At 45.6% G+C, this 25,422-nt stretch overlaps 1 protein-coding gene across 2 annotated transcripts in view; it reads left to right on the top strand.

Annotated features, from left to right (window-relative positions):
- The window catches only part of CRACR2B (calcium release activated channel regulator 2B), a 182,451-nt gene that overhangs the window by 126,828 nt on the left and 30,201 nt on the right, over positions 1-25,422 (top strand). For both annotated transcript variants that reach the window (XM_063944771.1, XM_063944770.1), the window contains exons 4-6: positions 5,157-5,322; positions 8,264-8,410; positions 20,457-20,547. In XM_063944771.1, the coding sequence (XP_063800841.1) occupies positions 5,157-5,322; positions 8,264-8,410; positions 20,457-20,547 (404 nt within the window). The remainder of the gene's footprint in view (positions 1-5,156; positions 5,323-8,263; positions 8,411-20,456; positions 20,548-25,422) is intronic.

Raw genomic sequence — 25,422 nt, 5'->3', positions numbered from 1 at the left:
CCGAGAATGTACACGGACGTCAGAAAAAGACTCACCAGTGTCCTAAAAAATGCAGTTGTACCCAATGTCCACTTAACCACGGACATGTGGACAAGTGGAGCAGGGCAGGGTCAGGACTATATGACTGTGACAGCCCACTGGGTAGATGTATGGACTCCCGCCGCAAGAACAGCAGCGGCGGCACCAGTAGCAGCATCTCGCAAACGCCAACTCTTTCCTAGGCAGGCTACGCTTTGTATCACCGCTTTCCAGAATACGCACACAGCTGAAAACCTCTTACGGCAACTGAGGAAGATCATCGCGGAATGGCTTACCCCAATTGGACTCTCCTGTGGATTTGTGGCATCGGACAACGCCAGCAATATTGTGTGTGCATTAAATATGGGCAAATTCCAGCACGTCCCATGTTTTGCACATACCTTGAATTTGGTGGTGCAGAATTTTTTTAAAAACGACAGGGGCGTGCAAGAGATGCTGTCGGTGGCCAGAAGAATTGCGGGACACTTTCGGCGTACAGGCACCACGTACAGAAGACTGGAGCACCACCAAAAACTACTGAACCTGCCCTGCCATCATCTGAAGCAAGAAGTGGTAACGAGGTGGAATTCAACCCTCTATATGCTTCAGAGGTTGGAGGAGCAGCAAAAGGCCATTCAAGCCTATACAATTGAGCACGATATAGTAGGTGGAATGCACCTGTCTCAAGCGCAGTGGAGAATGATTTCAACGTTGTGCAAGGTTCTGATGCCCTTTGAACTTGCCACACGTGAAGTCAGTTCAGACACTGCCAGCCTGAGTCAGGTCATTCCCCTCATCAGGCTTTTGCAGAAGAAGCTGGAGACATTGAAGGAGGAGCTAACACGGAGCGATTCCGCTAGGCATGTGGGACTTGTGGATGGAGCCCTTAATTCGCTTAACAAGGATTCACGGGTGGTCAATCTGTTGAAATCAGAGCACTACATTTTGGCCACCGTGCTCGATCCTAGATTTAAAGCCTACCTTGGATCTCTCTTTCCGGCAGACACAAGTCTGCTGGGGTTGAAAGACCTGCTGGTGACAAAATTGTCAAGTCAAGCGGAACGCGACCTGTCAACATCTCCTCCTTCACATTCTCCCGCAACTGGGGGTGCGAGGAAAAGGCTCAGAATTCCGAGCCCACCCGCTGGCGGTGATGCAGGGCAGTCTGGAGCGACTGCTGATGCTGACATCTGGTCCGGACTGAAGGACCTGACAACGATTACGGACATGTCGTCTACTGTCACTGCATATGATTCTCTCAACATTGATAGAATGGTGGAGGATTATATGAGTGACCGCATCCAAGTAGGCACGTCACACAGTCCGTACTTATACTGGCAGGAAAAAGAGGCAATTTGGAGGCCCTTGCACAAACTGGCTTTATTCTACCTAAGTTGCCCTCCCACAAGTGTGTACTCCGAAAGAGTGTTTAGTGCCGCCGCTCACCTTGTCAGCAATCGGCGTACGAGGTTACATCCAGAAAATGTGGAGAAGATGATGTTCATTAAAATGAATTATAATCAATTCCTCCGCGGAGACATTGACCAGCAGCAATTGCCTCCACAAAGTACACAGGGAGCTGAGATGGTGGATTCCAGTGGGGACGAATTGATAATCTGTGAGGAGGGGGATGTACACGGTGATATATCGGAGGGTGAAGATGAGGTGGACATCTTGCCTCTGTAGAGCCAGTTTGTGCAAGGAGAGATTAATTGCTTCTTTTTTGGGGGGGGTCCAAACCAACCCGTCGTATCAGTCACAGTCGTGTGGCAGACCCTGTCACTGAAATGATGGGTTGGTTAAAGTGTGCATGTCCTGTTTTGTTTATACAACATAAGGGTGGGTGGGAGGGCCCAAGGACAATTCCATCTTGCACCTCTTTTTTCTTTTCTTTTTCTTTGCATCATGTGCTGATTGGGGAGGGTTTTTTGGAAGGGACATCCTGCGTGACACTGCAGTGCCACTCCTAGATGGGCCCGGTGTTTGTGTCGGCCACTAGGGTCGCTAATCTTACTCACACAGCTACCTCATTGCGCCTCTTTTTTTCTTTGCGTCATGTGCTGTTTGGGGAGGGTTTTTTGGAAGGGACATCCTGCGTGACACTGCAGTGCCACTCCTAGATGGGCCCGGTGTTTGTGTCGGCCACTAGGGTCGCTAATCTTACTCACACAGCTACCTCATTGCGCCTCTTTTTTTCTTTGCGTCATGTGCTGTTTGGGGAGGGTTTTTTGGAAGGGACATCCTGCGTGACACTGCAGTGCCACTCCTAGATGGGCCCGGTGTTTGTGTCGGCCACTAGGGTCGCTTATCTTACTCACACAGCGACCTCGGTGCAAATTTTAGGACTAAAAATAATATTGTGAGGTGTGAGGTATTCAGAATAGACTGAAAATGAGTGTAAATTATGGTTTTTGAGGTTAATAATACTTTGGGATCAAAATGACCCCCAAATTCTATGATTTAAGCTGTTTTTTAGTGTTTTTTGAAAAAAACACCCGAATCCAAAACACACCCGAATCCGACAAAAAAAATTCGGTGAGGTTTTGCCAAAACGCGTTCGAACCCAAAACACGGCCGCGGAACCGAACCCAAAACCAAAACACAAAACCCGAAAAATTTCAGGCGCTCATCTAACTGGATGCGTATATTCCATGTTATACGGTGTGGATGGTGTGGGCTGGTATGAATCTTGCCCTTAGATTAACAAAAATCCTTTCCTCGTACTGTCCGTCTCCTCTGGGCACAGTTCTTTAACTGAGGTCTGAAGGAGGGGCGTAGAGGGAGGAGCCAGTGCACACCCATCTAAAGTCTTTAGAGTGCCCATGTCTCCTGCGGAGCCCGTCTATACCCCATGGTCCTTACGGAGTCCTCAGCATCCTTTACGGGCTAGGAGAAAAAGATTTACCGGTCGGTTTAAAATCTTATTTTATTTATTCTTTTAAATATCTTTTTCAAACATCAGTCGGGGACATCGCGACCATCGGAACATCGGGAACATCGCGGCTTTCATGTTGAAAGCCGGGACAGCCTCCAGGTATACAGGGGGGGTCTGGGGGTGGCTTGGGAGGGTTCATTTACGCTCCCCAGCGGCTGCCGTTGTCTGCAGTCGCTGGAGGGAGGGATCCTGCCGTGCTGTCCGATCAGCAGTGAACGGCAGCACGGCAATCAGTAGGGGAGAGTGCAGGGAGTCAGAGGGACCTTCCGGTCCTTCTGGCAGCAGCAGCGGAGGGAAGTTTCTCTTCCCTGCCGCTGCTAACACTGTCTATCTGACTGGTCGCATCCTGTGCAACCAGGTCAGGTAGAGCACTTGCAGGCATGGTCGCATCTGATGCGACCATGCCAGGCAAGTGGTTAATCATGCACAGGTGGGTCAGTAATTATCCCACCTGCGTCCACTGACAGAAATCCTCAAAACATGACCTGTTGTGAAAGCTTGTGGGTGGAGGTAGAGAACCACTGGCTTTTTCGATATATTCCTAGAATTGATAACTAAGGTGTTAATTATTTTCTAAAAGACAAACTATAGCCACGAGCCTGAAGGTCATTATTAATCACTCACAATCCAGACCGTGTCATTTTAAATATAGAATGTTGAAGTTCTCTGACAATCTTTATAAGACACAAAGCAGCTTTCTGTTCTTTGTTCATGTTTAGGTTGGGTGTATGCTTGGGTGTATGTTTGGATAGTCCCTTCTGCAGAATAAGCAACATGAAGTTGAACAACTTGCTCTCTAATAGGTACTTACATGACATCCTTACTGGTCCTTATATGCTGATTGTCATACCCTGGGCTGATCTGCACAAGAGCAATGTTAAAGCGTCATGTTTAAAGTTGTAAGGCTGACACTGTTATAATGATTTTAAATCACATTATTAACATATCTGCATCTTGGGTTCACTCTCGCACTGTCCCAGTTCCTGATATAGACATAGTCATTGTTGTAATAAAAATAGTAATCACCAGCGCTAAGTTGTAAAGATTAAAAAATAATACTATAATTTAAAACAAATTCAGGACGGTAGGTAATGTTGAAAAAAGTATATAATAAATTTAATAGAAATAATATCATAAAATCACAGATGCCTAAATAGCATAATTAGGAGTTTTAAATGATCATGTAGAATGGCACATCCACATATATATTTCCTCAACATACATTAATTCATACCCCGGCTAGGACTTCCTCTGGAGTTATGTCCATGAATTTATTGGAGAGTTGATGAGAGCGATGGAGTGAAGAATGTCCCTTTTAAGCATAACAATGCAAGCGTCTCAAGCAAATAGGGAAACCTCCAATTTCTCCGCAAATGGAAATGTCCAGGGAAATGCTGTCCAATTGATGCCGTATGGGTAATGGTGATGAAAAGATCCAGCAATGTTGAGGATAGTTTTGAGGATGTGACCAGCAATCTCTAACTCGACGCGTTTCGCTGGTGTTGACACCCAGCTTCCTCCTGAGGAAGCTGGGTGTCAACACCAGCGAAACGCGTCGAGTTAGAGATTGCTGGTCACATCCTCAAAACTATCCTCAACATTGCTGGATCTTTTCATCACCATTACCCATACGGCATCAATTGGACAGCATTTCCCTGGACATTTCCATTTGCGGAGAAATTGGAGGTTTCCCTATTTGCTTGAGACGCTTGCATTGTTATGCTTAAAAGGGACATTCTTCACTCCATCGCTCTCATCAACTCTCCAATAAATTCATGGACATAACTCCAGAGGAAGTCCTAGCCGGGGTATGAATTAATGTATGTTGAGGAAATATATATGTGGATGTGCCATTCTACATGATCATTTAAAACTCCTAATTATGCTATTTAGGCATCTGTGATTTTATGATATTATTTCTATTAAATTTATTATATACTTTTTTCAACATTACCTACCGTCCTGAATTTGTTTTAAATTATAGTATTATTTTTTAATCTTTACAACTTAGCGCTGGTGATTACTATTTTTATTGCATATATATATTTCTTTGGGGAATTACCACCCCCTACACCAGCAGCTTCCTGACAGCGCACTCTATTTTCTTTCATACACATAGTCATTGTTGTACTGGCCACTATATTCTGTATGTATATGTTTGATTTTAAACATTTTTGACTGAGCTTGTTCCTCTTACTTCCAGGAAAGTTACTAGGGGTTGATATAACAAATGGAGAGGAGGATGGAGAGAGACAAGTAATGGAAGAAATGTTTGAGTCTGGATGGTCAGATGAAGATGAGGATGATACAGAGGAAATGCTGTTCTGTTCCACTATGGAGCAGTTGGGGGCCACACGTGTATTCCAAGAGTAGGTATCATTGCTTCCATGTAATTGTGTCATATCTAGCCATACAGCACAATTCTGCGACCTCCTCTTCCTTGAGATAATTACGTTGATCATCTTATCTCATAGGGTCCAGTTCACTACTATGTATTTAACAAGACCATACGGGACTCCCTTTATAACCTATCTAGTGCAGCCAAGGTGGCTGCCTCTTGAGAATAATCCTTGGAACTGATGGGCCTGATTCATAGTTGTACGCTATGCCGATGTTTCCGCAGTTGAACGATTGTCAGCTGACTGCGCATGTGTCATGGTGGCACTGCGCATGTGGGAGGGCACCTTAATGATGCAGTTAACTGAGGATTTTTTTGCAAAGTGATTGACAGTCAGGGACCATTTGGGGGAGGAAACTGGGAATAGCAGCAAACATGCAGATGTGACGTGTTTTTGGGTCTGGTGCCAGCATCTTAAGTTTCTGCGCCACTATAGGATTACACATGAAGTCGATTTATTGAAAACTCTGCGTCCACCACTGTGTATTTGTACCCAGTGTTTGGATCTGCAAGGCCACCTGTGGGCATATCCATACATTTCCAGGCTGTTAAAGCATTAGCACACATCTCGTACATCTCTGCAGCAGGCCCTGTGTCCATGCACTCTGTGACGCACCGTGAGTCACGTTGTACAAAAGCGCTGTATAAATACAATATTATTATTTCTGCGCTCTCTCTCCCCCGTGGTGCACTAACACTGTGTAATGTAATGTGTTTACATTTTATTTTCTGTACAAATCCTTCCATATTTGACTTTTTGCATGATATTTACAAGCTCATTGTACTTAGGCCATTTTTGTGACATCATCACATTACAAGGAGGTTTATAAATGAACCTGTTTTACACATAAGGACCTAACTGGTTCTGTTTAGTCACTTTACATAATACTGACGGATATCAAACTCCAAGGTCGTGTCTAGATAAGAAAGACCCCCCACCGGTACGCGGATTACTCCTTTTCAAACTGTGGGGCAGATTTATTAAGCTCGGTGAAGTGATAAATCGGAATGTGATAAAGGACCAGCCAGTCAGCTCCTAACTGTCATTTTTCAAACCCAGCATGTGACATGGTAGTTGGGATCTGATTGGCTGGTCCTTTATCACCTTCCACTTTATCACTTCACTGAGCTTAATAAATCTGCTCCTGTGTATTGAGTCAGGTCTCACACACTAGTGATGGTCTACAAAGTAAAGGGGGGTACACATGGAGAGATCCGTGTTTAAAATCTAAGCAATCTGACTAGATTGCATAGATTTTAAGCACCGATCTTCCGTGTGTATGCCCCCCAGCGATAGCGATGCGCGGCCCCATGCAGGCTCAATCTAGCGGGTCGCTCACTACAGCGCTGTGTGAAGTGCGCGGCCCCCGTAGTCTTCCCCCCTCGCTCAGCACATCGTGTGCTGAGCGGTCTGTGTTAAGATCGCTCAGCACACATCTCTCCCGTCAGTACCCCCCTTAACAGAATCATTTTCTTTACTTTATATTCTACTTCCAAAAAAGTTTGCTAAAACAAAAAATGGAAAGGTGGGTACACACTATTCGATGTGCTTCGTGAGCGTCATCGCCTAGTGTGTCCCCTTCCGGCCTGGCCCACCCCATGGCGGGCATACACTGTGCGATATCGGACCGGGCTGTACTTGCAGTTTTGGACGTTGAGTTCAAATTCGGCTGCATGTATGGCCGACACTGAGGGTCGTTAACGACCCGCAGGACCGCGCACCGGCTGTCGTCGGCTACGTAGACACTGGGCAATATAGTAAACGATATCGTTTAGGAGGAGGAAAATGAGCTGTATCATTTACTATATCACGAAGTGTGTATGCACCTAAACAGTTAAATGAATGCATTGGAACGCTCCTGTTTATTATGTGACGTTATATAACACATTATATAATTAGAATATAACGCACAAGTAGTGTAAACATATATAGAACCTGCAAACAATATTTATATAAAGATGAGTTTTGATGTTATCCCTCATAATTGGCACATTATAATGTCATCCCTTTAGTGTTCAATAGGTATTTGTGTATTTTAAATAGAGATGAGTAGTTCATGGGGCGTATTCATTTAGTGACGTTTCCTTCGGCTAGCCAAAAAAACGACACTAAGTTGACATCGGCGTATTCAGTTGCGGGCGCTTTCACCCATTTGTGAGTCACTTTTCGCCCATGCCTTTTCGGGGTTTTTTTTTTGTTTTGTTTTGTTTGTTTTTTTTGTGGATAAATCGGCATGGGCGAAAACATCCGCAAATTCGTCAAAACACGTGGATCAGCGGCGAATTCGCCAATCCATGTGGTTTTCACCGGTGCCGGTGTTTTCCACCAGTCGAAAAAATGTCACGCCCATTGAATAGGTCGATTGTAAATTTGACCTAGAAACAGCCGAAAAGTGCAGTTTTTCGCCTGGACAAAAGAACCGGCACTAAATGAATACGCCCCCATGTCTGAAAATGAGGCAAAACATCATCTTTTTACCACCGGACACCCAAGACGTCCGTTATAGCTGACGTTTGCCTCGTTTGCAGATCCGAACTTGCGAAAAGCCCCGAGTTAAATCCGAACTGCTCATCTCTGATTTGTATAATGCTGTGCCCCTGCTGTAAATTAAGGATGACAGAAGTCACTCTGAATTTCTGTGACCTATGTGAAAGCACTTGGCCTACATTATCCCGTCTATCATGTACATACATGAACTCTGTAGAATAAGTTTGTATAATATACATGAGAAGACAGAACGTTTCAAGCAAACAGGAGCTGAATGTGTAATTCATACCTATGTACGTGCCAAGTTTTATATTTAGATCCACTGTCAGTCATCCTCCCAGTTTTCCTTAGGCAAGCAGCACCCACATTAAGTATATGATTTGCTTTAGCTAGCCTATTAAACTTGCTTTGTGCTCCCTACTAGACACAGAGAGATTCGCGATCTGTGGATCCGTCTGCGCAAAGAGAGACCTGAGTTATTAGGAAACTTTGAGGAATTTCTCTTCCATGTTTCCTCGTACATCCGAGACGTGCATCATGAAAAGGAGACTTTGGAGCAGGCTTTAAAAAGGTTGGTTATTTCCCAATTTAACACCTGCTTACCTATTTGTTTTTGCCTGTAAGCTACACACACCAATTATGTCTCAATTGTTAAACAGATGATCCTTTACTTTCATAGATACTGTGGATATACTTACTATCAAGAGCCTTGCAACTTTATTTTTATTTTTCTTATTTTAGTTTTAAAGTTGATTTATTTTTTGGTGGATTTGTTTGATAGGATGCACGAGTGCTTTAAGCAGCTCTTTCAGAAATTAAAAAATCCACTGTGAAAACTATTAGGATTTCAGCATTCTGATTGGTTCACAGAGGATCATCACAGTGCACCTGTCATTTATATATTGTGGAGGCTCCCGTCTTGTTATCTGAAGCAACATCCATGATCACGCAACCTACAAATTCACTGTGAACTTTTCACAGCACAGAAGATTTCTCTTGCCTTATTGTTGCCGGAAATCTAGATCCAGGGGAACTGAGGGGCAGCATTCTCATGAATACTGTTTACTGAGCTCCGTTGTTAAATTGACTGAGCTTCGTTGTTAAATTGTTGTATATCTATTGTTGCATGTCTTTCAATATGTTGTGGCCATGACAAAGTTATTAGTTTTTCTAATTGATCTTTTACTAAGTAAAACTTATTTTATCATTCAAAAGCTGCATATGCCAAGGCATGTTAGTAAAGCAACATCCTCTTCCCTTCACAGTCACCAGTTTTCAAGTAAGTGCCAGCTCCTTTGACCTTATTATTGCTGGTTTGGAGGAATACCACAGGTTATACATGAGCTGTGTAGCTTCCCAGTAAGGGTCCCATGCTTCATAGCCTCTGCTATATCTCTAGAGACCACTCAGTCACGCCGACACCTCAATGCTAACACCAGTACATGGGAAGCATATTTCAGGAGTTCTTAAAAAAAAAAAAAAAATTCAAGCATTTTGCACAACTTATTTATTTATTTTTTAAGATTTATAAAAATGTTTAAATAAATGATGGTTATTTACTAACACTGTGCAGAAGAATAACTCTGTGGTCCCAGATCCTCACCACGGCCTGCTGGACACATTGACGCCACTCTTACTACCTGGGTTCTCCCTGGACAGCTCTAACTGTGGTCTGATTGATCCTAGATGGCTTCCAGAGACTCTGTACCACCCCTCTGTTGCCTGAAGGGTCTTTTCTCATCGAGGAGCTCACTGCGGCTGCATACAGTAATAGATCTGTGACATGATCCACTTTTTTACAACACTGGATTCTGCGCCATCTGTTGATTCTCCAATGCCAGTGATGCCTCCATCTCTGCCAGGTGTGGACACTATGGGGTCTATTTACTAAGTCTTGGATGGAGATAAAGTCGCTGGAGATAAAGTACCAGCCATTCCGCTCCTAACAGACATTTCACAGGCTGGGTTTGAAAAATTACAGTTAGGAGCTGGTTGGCTGGTACTTTATCTCCATCCAGGGCTTTGTAATTAGGCCCCATATGTATCATAAAGAGGCATCTTCTGGTTTTTTTCCAGGCCTCTGGGCACAAGTAACTTTAGCTCTGTCCTTTAACCTCCTTGTTTCCTTGGAGTGACTGCTTCAGGAGTGGGTGACACTCCAACACCAATTACTTGTTTAACCTCCTGATTGCTTCAGGAGTGAGTGTCCCATTACGTGTCCCATTGCTGTGTCACATTAAAAGAATCCGAAGAGGTAGCCTTACATTCCTACCACTCCTCCAAGCAACTACATTAACAAGCTTAAGAAATTTGGCGTGTACACAGTAAATTGGACAGCCATGGCTGGAGAGATGACCTTCTGCCGAGAGGCTCTCCTTTTTTCCTAGTGACTAATTGGAAATGACAAGGGATTTGTACAGAGTGGTGGCACATATAGGAGGGAAGAGGGGGAGGTGGCAAAGAAGGAACACAGGGATTTTCATAAAGGAATAAGAGAAGAGAGAGGTAAAAGAAAAGAAGTAGAAAGAGCTGAGATATACTATAATAAACAATTATGACACGGAGCTTGATAGGAGACCAAACAATATTGACTTGATGGGGACATTCATGCAAAAGACTTGTGATGTGTTCTAAATGATACATGTTCCAAACAGAATGAAGCAGAGCAGACGCTGAGGGAGCCTCTGTTCTGTTATTCAATTTCTAGCTATAGAGCAGTTGGCTGCATTTAGTGTGTGCCGAGCCAGCGCCTGGAAGTAATTTTGCTTATTTGGGATTGGCCTAGGTAGACATGACAGTTATAGACATGAAGGACGACTGATACGCTTTATGACCTAATCAAGTGATGAACAAAGAACCAATATGGCTAATGTTCTGGGCAGAACCACCATATGTGAGCCAGAGAGCCCTCCACATCACATCTCCTCCAGCACCTGTCTGATGAGGGGTTATAGCCCGCAGTTGTGTCAGAACTAGATGTTGTCTATAGAACCGCTCAAAATGTTTTCCTTCACATGACTGTAAATTAAAGATTTGCAACATTTTCTCCAATCTGCGTCTACTCCTCAGCACCTAAGGTCTCCCCCATGTTCTCCTCCCAAGCTAGCTCATGGCTGGTTGTGACTAGTGTACTATATAGTTGGTAAATCAAGCCTTGAGAAGGATGAATGCTGGAGGCAAAGCATTTCTAAGAAAGTACAGCGTGCTGCTATAGCAGTGCCAACCAGCAAGGTGTAGAAGTGTTTGAAGGCACTGAACAAAATTTCTCTATCGTCCTAGTGGATGCTGGGGTTCCTGAAAGGACCATGGGGAATAGCGGCTCCGCAGGAGACAGGGCACAAAAAGTAAAGCTTTAGGATCAGGTGGTGTGCACTGGCTCCTCCCCCTATGACCCTCCTCCAAGCCAGTTAGATTTTTGTGCCCGGCCGAGAAGGGTGCAATCTAGGTGGCTCTCCTAAAGAGCTGCTTAGGAAAGTTTAGCTTAGGTTTTTTATTTTACAGTGAGTCCTGCTGGCAACAGGATCACTGCAACGAGGGACTTAGGGGAGAAGAAGTGAACTCACCTGCGTGCAGGATGGATTGGCTTCTTGGCTACTGGACATCAGCTCCAGAGGGACGATCACAGGTACAGCCTGGATGGTCACCGGAGCCTTGCCGCCGGCCCCCTTGCAGATGCTGAAGTAAGAAGAGGTCCAGAATCGGCGGCAGAAGACTCCTCAGTCTTCTAAAGGTAGCGCACAGCACTGCAGCTGTGCGCCATTTTCCTCTCAGCACACTTCACACGGCAGTCACTGAGGGTGCAGGGCGCTGGGAGGGGGGCGCCCTGGGAGGCAAATGAATACCTATTTTGGCTAAAAATACCTCACATATAGCCTCCGGAGGCTATATGGAGATATTTAACCCCTGCCAGAATCCGTTAAGAGCGGGAGACGAGGCCGCCGAAAAAGGGGCGGGGCCTATCTCCTCAGCACACAGCGCCATTTTCCCTCACAGAAAGGCTGGAGGGAAGGCTCCCAGGCTCTCCCCTGCACTGCACTACAGAAACAGGGTTAAAACAGAGAGGGGGGGGCACTAATTTGGCGATATGCTTATATATATATTAAGATGCTATAAGGGAAAACACTTATATAAGGTTGTCCCTATATAATTATAGCGTTTTTGGTGTGTGCTGGCAAACTCTCCCTCTGTCTCTCCAAAGGGCTAGTGGGTCCTGTCCTCTATCAGAGCATTCCCTGTGTGTGTGCTGTGTGTCGGTACGTGTGTGTCGACAGGTAGGAGGACGATGTTGGTGAGGAGGCGGAGCAATTGCCTGTAATGGTGATGTCACTCTCTAGGGAGTCGACACCGGAATGGATGGCTTATTTAGGAAATTACGTGATAATGTCAACACGCTGCAAGGTCGGTTGACGACATGAGACGGCCGACAAACAATTAGTACGGTCCAGACGTCTCAAAAACACCGTCAAGGGTTTTAAAACGCCCGTTTACTTTAGTCGGTCGACACAGACACAGACAGGGACACTGAATCCAGTGTCGACGGTGAATAAACAAACGTATTCCTTATTAGGGCCACACGTTAAAGGCAATGAAGGAGGTGTTACGTATTTCTGATACTACAAGTACCACAAAAGAGGGTATTATGTGGGATGTGAAAAAACTACCATAGTTTTTCCTGAATCAGATAAATTAAATAAAGTGTGTGATGATGCGTGGGTTCCCCCCGATAGAAAATTATGGGCGGTATACCCTTTCCCGCCAGAAGTTAGGGCGCGTTGGGAAACACCCTTTAAGGTGGATAAGGCGCTCACACGCTTATCAAAACAAGTGGCGGTACCGTCTATAGATAGGGCCGTCCTCAAGGACCAGCTGACAAGGCTGGAAAATCTAATAAAAAGTATATACACACATACTGGTGTTATACTGCGGCCAGCGATCGCCTCAGCCTGGATGTGCAGAGCTAGGGTGGCTTGGTCGGATTCCCTGACTAAAAATATTGATACCCTTGACAGGGACAGTATTTTATTGACTATAGAGCATTTCTATATATGCGAGATGCACAGAGGGATATTTGCACTCTGGCATCATGAATAAACGCGATGTCCATAACTGCCAGAAGATGTTATGGACACGACAGTGGTCAGGTGATGCAGATTCCAAACGGCACAGTATGGCCGTATACAGGAAGAGGACTTGTTTGGGGTCGGTCCATCGGACCTGGTGGTCACGGCAACTGCTGGAAAATCCACCGTTTTTTACCCTAAGTCACATCTCTGCAGAAAAAGACACCGTCTTTTCAGCCTCAGTCCTCTCGTCCCTATAAGATCATATCTGCCCAGGGATAGAGGAAAGGGAAGAAGACTGCAGCAGGCAGCCCATTCCCAGGAACAGAAGCGTTCCACCGCGTCTGACAAGTTCTCAGCATGGCGCTGAGACCGTACAGGACCCCTGGATCCTACAAGTAGTATCCCGGGGGTACAGATGGGAATGTCGAGACGTTTCCCCTTCGCAGGCTCCTGAAGTCTGCTTTACCAAGTCTCCCTCCGACAAGGAGGTAGTATGGGAAAAAATTCACAAGCTGTATTCCCAGCAGGTGATAATTAAATTACCCCTCCTACTACAGAAAAGGGGTATTATTCCACACTATATTGTGGTACTGAAGCCAGAAGGCTAGGTGAGACTTATTCTAAAAATTTGTTTTTGAACACTTACAAAGGTTCAAATTAAGATGAAGTCACTCAGAGCAGTGATAACGAACCAGGAATAAGGGGACTATATAGTGTCCCGGGACATCAGGGATGCTTACCTCTATGTCCCAAATTTGCCCTTCTCACTAAGGGTACCTCAGGTTCGTGGTGCAGAACTGTCACTATCAGTTTCAGACGCTGCCGTTTGGATTGTCCACGGCACCCTGGGGTCTTTACCAAGGTAATGGCCGAATTGATGATTCTTCTTCGAAGAAAAGGCGTCTTAATTATCCCTTACTTGGACGATCTCCTGATAGGGGCATAGTCCAGGGAACAGTTGGAGGTCGGAGTAGCACTATCTCGGATACTGCTACAATCAGCACGGGTGGATTCTAAATATTCCAAAATCGCAGCTGATCCCGACGACACGTCTGCTGTGCCTAGGGATGATTCTGGACACAGTCCAGAAAAAGGTGTTTCTCCCGGAAGAGAAAGCCAGGGAGTTATCCGAGCAAGTCAGGAACCTCCTAAAAACAGTGCATCATTGCACAAGGGTCCTGGTAAAAATGGTGGCTTCCTACGAAGCAATTCCATTCGGCAGATTTCACGTAAGAACTTTTCAGTGGGATCTGCTGGACAAATGGTCCGGATCGCATCTTCAGATGCATCAGCGGATAACCCAATATCCAAGGACAAGGGTGTCTCTCCTGTGGTGGTTATAGAGTGCTCATCTTCTAGAGGGCAGCAGATTCGGCATTCAGGATTGGATGCTGGTAACCACGGAGCCCAGCCTGAGAGGCTGGGGAGCAGTCACACAAGGAAAAAATTTCCAGGGAGTGTGATCAAGTATGGAGACTTTTCTCCACATAAATATACTGGAGCTAAGGGTAAATTTATAATGCTCTAAGCTTAGCAAGACCTCTGCTTCAAGGTCAGCCGGTATTGATCCAGTGGGAAAAACATCACGGCAGTCGCCCACGTAAACAGACAGGGCGACACAAGAAGCAGGAGGGCAATGGCAGAAACTGCAAGGACTTTTCGCTGGGCGGAAAATCATGTGATAACACTGTCAGCAGTTTTTCATCCCGGGAATGGAAACTGGGAAGCAGACTTCCTCAGCACGACCTCCACCCGGGAGAGTGGAAACTTCATTGAGAAGTTTTTTCCACATGATTGTAAACCGTTGGGAAATACCAAAGGTGGACATGATGGCGTCCCGTCTGAACAAAAAACGGGACAGGTATTGCGCCAGGTCAAGAGACCCTCAGGCAATAGATGTGGACGTTCTGGTAACACCGTGGGTGTACCAGTCGGTGTATGTGTTCCCTCCTCTGCTTCTCATACCTAAGGTGCTGAGAATTATAAGACGTAGAGGAGTAAGAACTATACTCATGGCTCCGGATTGGCCAAGAAGGACTTGGTACCCGGAACTTCAAGAGATGCTTACAGAGGTCTTATGGCCTCTGCCGCTAAGAAGGGACTTGCTTCAGCAAGTACCATGTCTGTTCCAAGACTTACCGCAGCTGCGTTTGTCGGCATGGCGATGGAAAGCCGGATCCTAAGGGAAAAAAGGCATTCCGGAAGAGGTCATTCCTACCCTGGTCAAAGCCAGAAAGGAGGTGACCGCACAACATTATCACCACGTGTGGCGAAAATATGTTGCGTGGTGTGAAGCCAGGAAGGCCCCACAAAGAAATTTCAACTCGGTCGTTTCCTGCATTTCCTGCAAACAGGAGTGTCTATGGGCCTCAAATTGGGGTCCATTAAGGTTCAAATTCGGCCCTGTAAATTTTCTTCCAGAAAGAATTGGCTTCAGTTCCTGAAGTCCAGAAGTTTGTCAAGGGAGTATTGCATATACAAACCCCTTTTTTGTGCCTCCAGTGGCACTGTGGGATCTCAACGTAGTTCTGGGATTCCTCAAATCACATTGGTTTAAAACCAGTCAAATATGTGGATTTGAAGCATCTCACATAAAAAGTGACCATGCTCTTGGCCCTGGCCTGGACCAGGCGAGTGTCAAATTGGTGGTTTTTTCTCAAAAAAGCCCATATCTGTTTGTCCATTCGGACAGGGCAGAGCTGCGGACTCGTCCCCAGTTCTCTCCCTAAGGTGGTGTCAGTGTTTCACCTGAACCAGCTTATTGTGGTGCCTTGCACCTACTAGGGACTTGGAGGACTCCAAGTTGCTAGGAGTTGTCAGGGCCCTGAAAATATGTTCCAGGACAGCTGGAGTCAGAAAATCTGACTCGCTGTTTATACTGTATGCACCCAACAAGTTGGGTGCGCCTGCTTCTAAGCAGGCGATTGCTCGTTGGATTTGTAACACAATTCAACTTGCACATTCTGAGGCAGGCCTGCCACAGTCTAAATCGGTTAAGGCCCATTCCACAAGGAAGGTGGGCTCATCTTGGGCGGCTGCCCGAGAGGTCTCGGCATTACAACTCTGCCGAGCAGCTACGTGGTCAGGGGAGAACACGTTTGTAAAATTCTACAAATTTGATATCCTGGCAAAAGAGGACCTGGAGTTCTCTCATTCGGTGCTGCAGAGTCATCCGCACTCTCCCGCCCGTTTGGGAGCTTTGGTATAATCCCCATGGTCCTTTCAGGAACCCCAGCATCCACTAGGACGATAGAGAAAATAAGAATTTACTTACCGATAATTCTATTTCTCGGAGTCCGTAGTGGATGCTGGGCGCCCATCCCAAGTGCGGATTATCTGCAATACTTGTACATAGTTACAAAAATCGGGTTGTTATTGTTGTGAGCCATCTTTTCAGAGGCTCCGCTGTTATCATACTGTTAACTGGGTTTAGATCACAAGTTGTACGGTGTGATTGGTGTGGCTGGTATGAGTCTTACCCGGGATTCATAATTCCTCCCTTATTGTGTACGCTCGTCCGGGCACAGTACCTAACTGGCTTGGAGGAGGGTCATAGGGGGAGGAGCCAGTGCACACCACCTGATCCTAAAGCTTTACTTTTTGTGCCCTGTCTCCTGCGGAGCCGCTATTCCCCATGGTCCTTTCAGGAACCCCAGCATCCACTACGGACTCCGAGAAATAGAATTATCGGTAAGTAAATTCTTATTATCTAGTTGTGCTATGAAAGTAATCCTGAAGAACCAGGAATTCAGGGAAGGATCATAACCATGCCATGCCTCGTAAAAATCTAATGTTGCTTTTGGTACAGTGGACAAATAACGATGGGTCCGTAACCAGTGGGAAACGTGGGTTGTTCCGAAGAGGGGACATATGATGTGGGTTTAGGAGAAGGCAAAATTACCTAGCACAATAATCCCAGATTGATAGTGTGAATCTAAATGTAGGGAGAAGTTGGGCAAGGGAAGGCCTGTGCCCAGACCTGCACCAAAAAATAAAGCTCACCAAAAACAAACTGTGAAACTCTGCTTCTGGTTTCACCCAAGCTATACGGTGGGTGTGGGAATGAGCAAGAATGGCCTGGGAGACGTGGTAGGCTAGATAATAATAATTCTGGAAATTGGAGAAACCCAACCCTGCACTTCTTTTACAAGTGATTGATTCTAGACCGCTTTCTTGACCAAATAAATTTAGAGACAGTCTGCTGGAGAGTTTTATGGAAGGAGTACTGGGCGAAGAACCTTGTAGAAGAACCTGGTAGAAGAACCTTGGGAGCACAATTAATTTTAATTATATTTTTGCACTCTGTCCACGATAAGTGAAGATCTTTCTGGGATGCTAGATCAGACTCCATGAGTGAGGGAAAGTTAGGTTATCATAAGAACTAGTGAGGTGAAAACCCAAATACTTGAGTTTGCCAGTACACCACCGGAATTTGTGGTTTATAGAGAGCTGATGAAATTTGAAGGAATCTAGATTTAGGAGAATTCAATTTCAGGTGAAGGGTGAGAAGTGCCGTTGCCGCAGCGTTTAAATGCCTGCAACGGCACTCCATCTTGCAACCTACATGGCGCCGGTAATTTGTCCTGCTTCACCCCAATAATGGGTGAATCAGGACCATGCACTTAAGGAACTTTATATGTTGGAATAATACATCTCCCCCAATGTTTGAACCCTGCAAGGTATCAAATTCAAGGATTACAGAATAGAGATTTATCAGGATGCATCTTGGCATACATTGCAACAATGAAAACACCATCCTTTGACCGTGAGCGGTGGCAACACAACATGAAGTATCTATGGAGATTTTCTTTTAGCCTCATGGTGTTCCACAATGGCAGATCTTCTACTGTCAAAGATCGACCAATTTTGTAGTGTGCTTGACCCTCTGATTGGTCACACTGCAAGGTCTCTGAATATCATTATCCATCTTTGGTGCTGATGTGGATAAAGATTGAGTATTGCTGATTGCTGCTTTTACTTTTATGGCTTTTTCTGTTCACCTTTCCAGAGTTGACAGAGGGTCTTGTCTTCCGTGTTCATGGCATTTATAAACTTTATGCAAAGTTTATGTTTTACATTCATTTCCTACCCACAAAGTCGCGATAGTCTATTTGGGTATAGTTGTCCTCTGTAGTCACTGAAAGCACTTCTGAAGTTGTTTCGGGGAAGAACCCATGCCCCAGGGTATTGTGAGTTCCTTTAGCATATATGGGTGGATGCTAAAGGAACTATATTTAACCTTGTTTGAGACAGGTAACTTTTAATGATTGTAGAGACTTTTCATACACAGTCTATTACTGGTATTTCTACAGTATCTCGTCTGTGCATGCAGAAAATGAAAATATATTTTAAAAAAACTTTTCGTACTTAATCATGTACTTCTTGCTGATTATGTACATGAAAGTGTTTTGGGATAATACTAGCTGTCTTTAATAATCCATTTTCAGCTTCAATCTTTGCTATCCTGATCTTTCGGAAATATAATTTTCTGTGTTCCTTGTATTTTAGTTTATTTTCTGTCCCTTCTGGTTATAGAAATGAAATTTGTAGCAATATGTACTTTCAACAGTATTTGTTTTTCTTGTTCAGCTTCATACACTTCACATTAAATGTTAAATGTTGAAAATTCATAGTTTTTATAACGTCTTAGGCATACACTGAGATAACAACATATCTGTCAACAATTTCACCCGGCGGTGAAATGAGTGACCTGACTAGATTGTGGCCAATCTAGTACTGGCGATGGCGCCGCGCATCACTGTCGCTGTGGGGCATACACACAGAGAATCAGATTACTTAGAAATTAAGCATGGATCTCTCCGTGTGTACCCCCCTATACACTGTGAGATATCTCACAGTGGGGCAGATATACTATGCCCTTGAGAGTGATAATGTGAAGAGAGATAAAGTACCAATCGGCTCCTACCTGTCCTTTTTCAAACATAACCGTCTGTAACATGGCAGTTGATTGGCTGCTACCCTGGGTGGGATGTACCAAAGGGAAATTGCAGCCAAAACCCTGAAAACTGCAGTTTTAATACTTTGGATGATATGTATGAAGCAGCGGAATGCAATGCATTTCGGGGCTTAGATGTGGTGGGTAACACCAACTTTTGCTGTGGTTACCCTACAGAAGCCTATGGGCTTCTTTCTACACTGTCTTCTTAGTGAGATCCAATCCTGATCCCTCCCAGTACCCCCTGTGCAGGCCACGTCCCTCTGCGCATGCAGAGCCCGGAAGTCCCGACATTGCAAAGGATGGCACTCATCAGGAGAGCAGACTTTTGCGTTACTAATATGTGATTAGTATCTATGCAGTACATGGCGGGATGTACTGCATCGCGGAAGATATGCTTAGTACATGCCACCCTTTATCTCTCTCCACTTTATCACTTTCCAAGGTTTAATACATCTGCCCCAATGTATGGGCAAGATATCTGCTTTCCTACCCTAGGGAGGAAACCTTTCCCTGTTCTTCTCCTGTGATGGGACAGGGAAAATGTTGGGCGGTTGGCCAATTATCAGATCTATCGGACATACTGTACTGGACGATTTTGCATGCCTGACCAACCGATAATGCTGATAAATTATCGGCCCGATCAGATGCTTCTCCAGTGATTGGGACGATAATTGGACAGGGTAGAATAATGCCCAGCAGAGCTCACTCTCTACTTGGTTCTTGTACAAGGTAGTCTATTAAACTGGCTAAATATTGTTTTGCTAGAGCCACTAGTTTCAGTGTCCAAATGTAGTTTGGATGCTTCTAATCACACAACAGGAATACGTGTTGCTACAGTAATTGATGCTGTTGCTGGTTTATTTCCAACCCCAATTAGCGCATTCCCTTTTCCTATTTTTCCTATCCTCGTAAACATGTCCTTTCATATTAACTTCCAAAGACTCATCCAGCCAAGCCTCAGCCCTACCCACTATATTCTAATATATTCAGCACCATTAATTTTAGCTCACCTGCTTTGTTGGGATACTCCTAGTATTTGTGACCACACATTTGACATTCATACTGCCATTTTTAATGTTACCTGCACATTCTTATTGTCCCTTGCAACCCATCCCTGTTTACTTAGCAGAAGCCCTGATCCCTGCCTACTACATCTTTCACACTGCTTCGTATCAAATTCTGCAGATTTATTTTTTATAATCTATACTAGATCATAGTGTTGTACTACTAAAACTGCCTACAACCAAGTGGTGAACATTGTTTTTCAACAGTTTAAAATGACTGCAGAGTGCCTTATCCTTTTGGCTTCTCAATGGTGCTACCAAGCACACCTCCCTCCATATTGTCTCTCAGCCCCAGTTTTCAGCCAGGGTTGTGAGACTGCGGTGACTAGGGAAAATGACTGCATGGAGCAGCCGCCACTGCCTCCAGGGGTCCCGCCTTGGGTTGTAGTGCATTTTTAAGTAAACAATAATATCTGATTATTCCTTTACTCTGGCAATATTGTTAATTATATTATCAAAAGTTCTGTGTGTGTGTGTATATATATATATATATATATATAATCTGTAACACCCTCTAATTCTGTGCTACAGAAAGGAGACTGATCACGGGAGAGAGGTCAGGTGTCTATATGAGGAGATGGAGCAGCAGATCAAATTAGAGCGAGAGCGTATCCTCAGGAAGGTATGAATCTGAAGCATGTATAAGATGATATAGGGTTTTGATTAAAAGATCGACTGTCAGAAGGTCGTTAGTTAAAACAGTCGGCAGGGTCAAAAGGTCAACATGTAAATGGGGACACTTTTTTTTTTTTTTTAATGATAATCTAACCCTCCCCCTGATGACTACCCCTAAACATCCCCCTGGTGACTGACCCTAACTGACCCCTCCATCACCCTAACCCTAACTGCCCCCTAGTGCCTAACCCTCCCCCTGATACATAATCCCATATGTCCTTTCCCATAGCCTAACCCTCCGTCAAGTGCCTAACCATAACTGTCCTCTTAGTGTCTAAACCTCCCCCTGGTGCCTATCTCTAACTGTCCCCTTCTTCAGCCTAACCCTCCCCTTCTGCCAAGTGCCTAACCCTAATTGTCACCTTGGCAGCCTAATCCTCACCTTCTACCAAGTGCCTAACCCTAATTGTCTCCTCGGCAGCCTAACCCTCACCTTCTGCCAAGTGCCTAACCCTAATTGTCACCTCTGCAGCCTAACCCTCACCTTCTGCCAAGTGCCTAACCCTAATTGTCACCTCTGCAGCCTAACCCTCACCTTCTGCCAAGTGCCTAACCCTAATTGTCACCTCGGCAGCCTAACCCTCCCCTTCTGCCAAGTGCCTAACCCTAATTGTCACCTCTGCAGCCTAACCCTCACCTTCTGCCAAGTGCCTAACCCTAATTGTCACCTCGGCAGCCTAACCCTCCCCTTCTGCCAAGTGCCTAACCCTAATTGTCACCTCGGCAGCCTAACCTTAACTGTCACCCTAATGCCTAACCCTAAAAATCATGAAAAACCATGTGTTGACCATTTAACTGTAAACCTTTTGACCCTGTCGACCCATTGACTGGCAACCATCTGGTGTCAACTCACAGTATTTACTGTCTATCTTCTATACGGATATTATGATCTCAGGGAAGATCAATCAATCCTACTAAAGAGTGGACAAATGGAGAAGTTGCCCATAGCAACTGATCAGCTACTTATGTTATAGAATGTACCTGGTAAATGATACCCTTTGAAGCTGGTTGCTCTGAGCAATTTCTCCACTCTTTAGAAAGCTTGATACAATTCCCCCGTAGGGGTATATGCAATTGCCGGCGAATCGCGGCAATTTTTCGCCCGTTTTTTAATTCGACACAATTCGACCATCGAATTCCGGCAAGTGGGTGCCGGAATTCAACATATTCAATAAAAAACGGATTCGACAGTCCCGCTGTCGAAAAACGGCCGATTTGACGGATTTTGATTAGACTTGTAAAAATGTAAAAAAAATGGGAAAAACCCCGAAAAAAAATTGCGTGGGGTCCCCCCTCCTAAGCATAACCAGCCTCGGGCTCTTCGAGCCGGTCCTGGTTCTAAAAATCCGGGGGGAAAACTGACAGGGGATCCCCCGTATTTTTAAAACCAGCACCGGGCTCTGCGCCTGGTGCTGGTGCAAAAAATACGGGGGACAAAAAGCGTAGGGGTCCCCCGTATTTTTTACACCAGCATCGGGCTCCACTAGCTGGACAGATAATGCCACAGCCGGGGGTCACTTTTATACAGCGCCCTGCGGCCGTGGCATTAAATATCCAACTAGTCACCCCTGACCGGGGTACCCTGGGGGAGTGGGGACCCCTTCAATCAAGGGGTGTCCCCCCCCCCCTCAGCCACCCAAGGGCCAGGGGTGAAGCCCGAGGCTGTCCCCCCCCCATCCAAGGGCTGCGGATGGGGGGCTGATAGCCTTGAGTAAAATGATAGAATATTGTTTTTTCCAGAAGAACTACAAGTCCCAACAAGCCTCCCCCCGCAAGCTGGTACTTGGAGAACCACAAGTACCAGCATGCGGGTGGAAAAACGGGCCCGCTGGTACCTGTAGTTCTACTGGAAAAAAATACCCAAATAAAAACAGTCGACACACACATACTTACCTATGTTTACCCGCCGACTGCCACGCCCCCCTCGTCACTGAAGAATCCGGGGTACCTGTGAATAAAATTATACTCACCTGATCCAGTGTCCGGATCTTTTTAAATAATCCTCGTACTTGGCAAAACAACAAAATGGCAACCCAGACCAAACGGACTGAAAGGGGTCCCATGTTTGCACATGGGACCCCTTTCCACGAATGCCGGGACCCCACGCGACTCCTGTCACAGAGGGTCCATTCAGCCAATCAGCGAGCGCAACGTTGTGGCATTCTGCTGATTGGCTATGCGCTTCTGAGCTGTCAGACAGCGCATCGCAAAGCCTTACCATTATATTCAATGGTGGGAACTTTGCGGTCAGCGGTGAGGTCACCCGCGGTCAGCCGCTGACCGCGGGTAACTCCACCGCTGACCGCAAAGTTCCCACCATTGAAACTAATGGAGGGAGCTGTGCGATGCGCTGTCTGCCGGCTCAGACGCGCATACAGCCAATTCCTGATTGGCTGAAGAGACCTTTCTGTGACAGCAGTCACGGGGGGGTCTTTGCATTCGGGGAAAGGGGTCCCATGTGTAAACATGGGACCCCTTTCAGTCCACCTGGTCCAGGTGTTCGTTTTTTTTTTTTTTTTTGCCAAGTACGAGGATTATAATAAAAGACCACAGGACACTGGATCAGGTGAGTATAATTTTATTTTCAGGTACACCGTGGATTCTACTTGGACAAGTGGACAGAGGTCGGCGTGTGAACATAGGTAAGTATGTGTGTGTCGACATGTGTGAAATAAAGTTTTACTCTCACGGTGTGCGTGTCCTGTTTTTACATCGAAACATAGAATTTGACGGCAGATAAGAACCACTTGGCCTATCTAGTCTGCACCTTTTTTATTTTATCCTTTAGGCAATCTCAACCCTTTTTTAACCTTAATTATTTGTAAGGATATTCATATGCCTGTCCCAAGCATGTTTAAATTGCCCTACAGTCTTAGCCTCTACCATCTCTGATGGGAGGCTATTCCACTTATCCACTACCCTTTCTCTGAAGTAATTTTTCCTTAAATTTCCCCTTAACCTCCCCCCCTCCAGTCTCAATGTATGCCCTCGAGTTCTAATACTTCTTTCTCTAACGTCCTAAGTGGATGCTGGGGACTCCGTCAGGACCATGGGGTTTAGCGGCTCCGCAGGAGACAGGGCACAATAATAAAAGCTTTAGGATCAGGTGGTGTGCACTGGCTCCTCCTCCAAGCCTCAGTTAGATTCTTGTGCCCGGCCGAGAAGGGTGCAATCTAGGTGGCTCTCCTGAGCTGCTTAGAATAAAAGTTTAAGTTAGGTTTTTTATTTTCAGTGAGTCCTGCTGGCAACAGGCTCACTGCTACGAGGGACTTAGGGGAGAGAAGTAAACTCACCTGCGTGCAGGATGGATTTGCTTCTTAGGCTACTGGACACCATTAGCTCCAGAGGGAGTCGGAACACAGGTCTCACCCTGGGGTTCGTCCCGGAGCCGTGCCGCCGACCCCCCTTGCAGATGCCGAAGTTGAAGAGGTCCAGAGGTCCAGAAACAGGCGGCAGAAGACTTTCAGTCTTCATAAGGTAGCGCACAGCACTGCAGCTGTGCGCCATTGTTGTCAGCACACTTCATACCAGCGGTCACTGAGGGTGCAGGGCGCTGGGGGGGGGCGCCCTGGGCAGCAATGTATTATACCTTTTTTATGGCTAAAATACATCACATATAGCCCTTGAGGCTATATGGATGTATTTAGCCCCTGCCAGATCTCACAAACTCCGGGAGAAGAGCCCGCCGTTTTAGGGGGCGGGGCCTATTCTCCTCAGCACACGGCGCCATTTTCCTGCTCAGCTCTGCTGTGAGGAAGGCTCCCAGGCTCTCCCCTGCACTGCACTACAGAAACAGGGTTAAAACAGAGAGGGGGGGCACTTATTTGGCGATATGATTACATATGTGAAAATGCTATAAGGGAAAACACTTGTATAAGGGGTTGTCCCTGTATAATTATAGCGTTTTTGGTGTGTGCTGGCAAACTCTCCCTCTGTCTCCCCAAAGGGCTAGTGGGGTCCTGTCCTCTATCAGAGCATTCCCTGTGTGTGTGCTGTGTGTCGGTACGTGTGTGTCGACATGTAGGAGGACGATGTTGGTGAGGAGGCGGAGCAAATTGCCTGTATTGGTGATGTCACTCTCTAGGGAGTCGACACCGGAATGGATGGCTTATTTAGGAATTACGTAATAATGTCAACACGATGCAAGGTCGGTTGACGACATGAGACGGCCGGCAAACAAATTAGTACCTGTCCAGGCGTCTCAGACACCGTCAGGGGCTTGTAAAAACGCCCATTTACCTCAGTTGGTCGACACAGACACGGACACTGACTTCAGTGTCGACGGTGAAGAAACAAACGTATTTTCCTTTAGGGCCACACGTTACATGTTAAGGGCAATGAAGGAGGTGTTACATATTTCTGATACTACAAGTACCACAAATAAGGGTATTATGTAGGGTGGGAATAATCTACTTGTAGTTTTTCCTGAATCAGATAAATTAAAGTGTGTGATGATACGTGGGTTTCCTCCGATAGAAAATTATTGGAGGTATACCTTTTCCCGCCAGAAGTGAGGGCGAGTTGGGAAACACACCTTAGGGTGGATAAGGCGCTCACACGCTTATAAAAACAAGTGGCGTTACCGTCTCCAGATACGGCCGCCCTCAAGGAGCCAGCTGATAGGAAGCTGAAAAATATCCTAAAAAGTATATACACACATACTGGTGTTATACTACGACCAGCAATCGCCTCAGCCTGGATGTGCAGCGCTGGGGGGGCTTGGTCGGATTTCCTGACTGAAAATATTGATACCCTTGACAGGAACAATGTTTTATTGACTATAGAGCATTTTAAGGATGCATTTCTATATATGCGAGATGCG

Source organism: Pseudophryne corroboree, chromosome 11 (assembly GCF_028390025.1).
Source record: "Pseudophryne corroboree isolate aPseCor3 chromosome 11, aPseCor3.hap2, whole genome shotgun sequence".
Classification (NCBI taxonomy): domain Eukaryota; kingdom Metazoa; phylum Chordata; class Amphibia; order Anura; family Myobatrachidae; genus Pseudophryne; species Pseudophryne corroboree.
The sequence above is the reverse complement of the archived record's forward strand: the minus strand, read 5'-3'. Positions and strand labels throughout refer to the sequence as shown.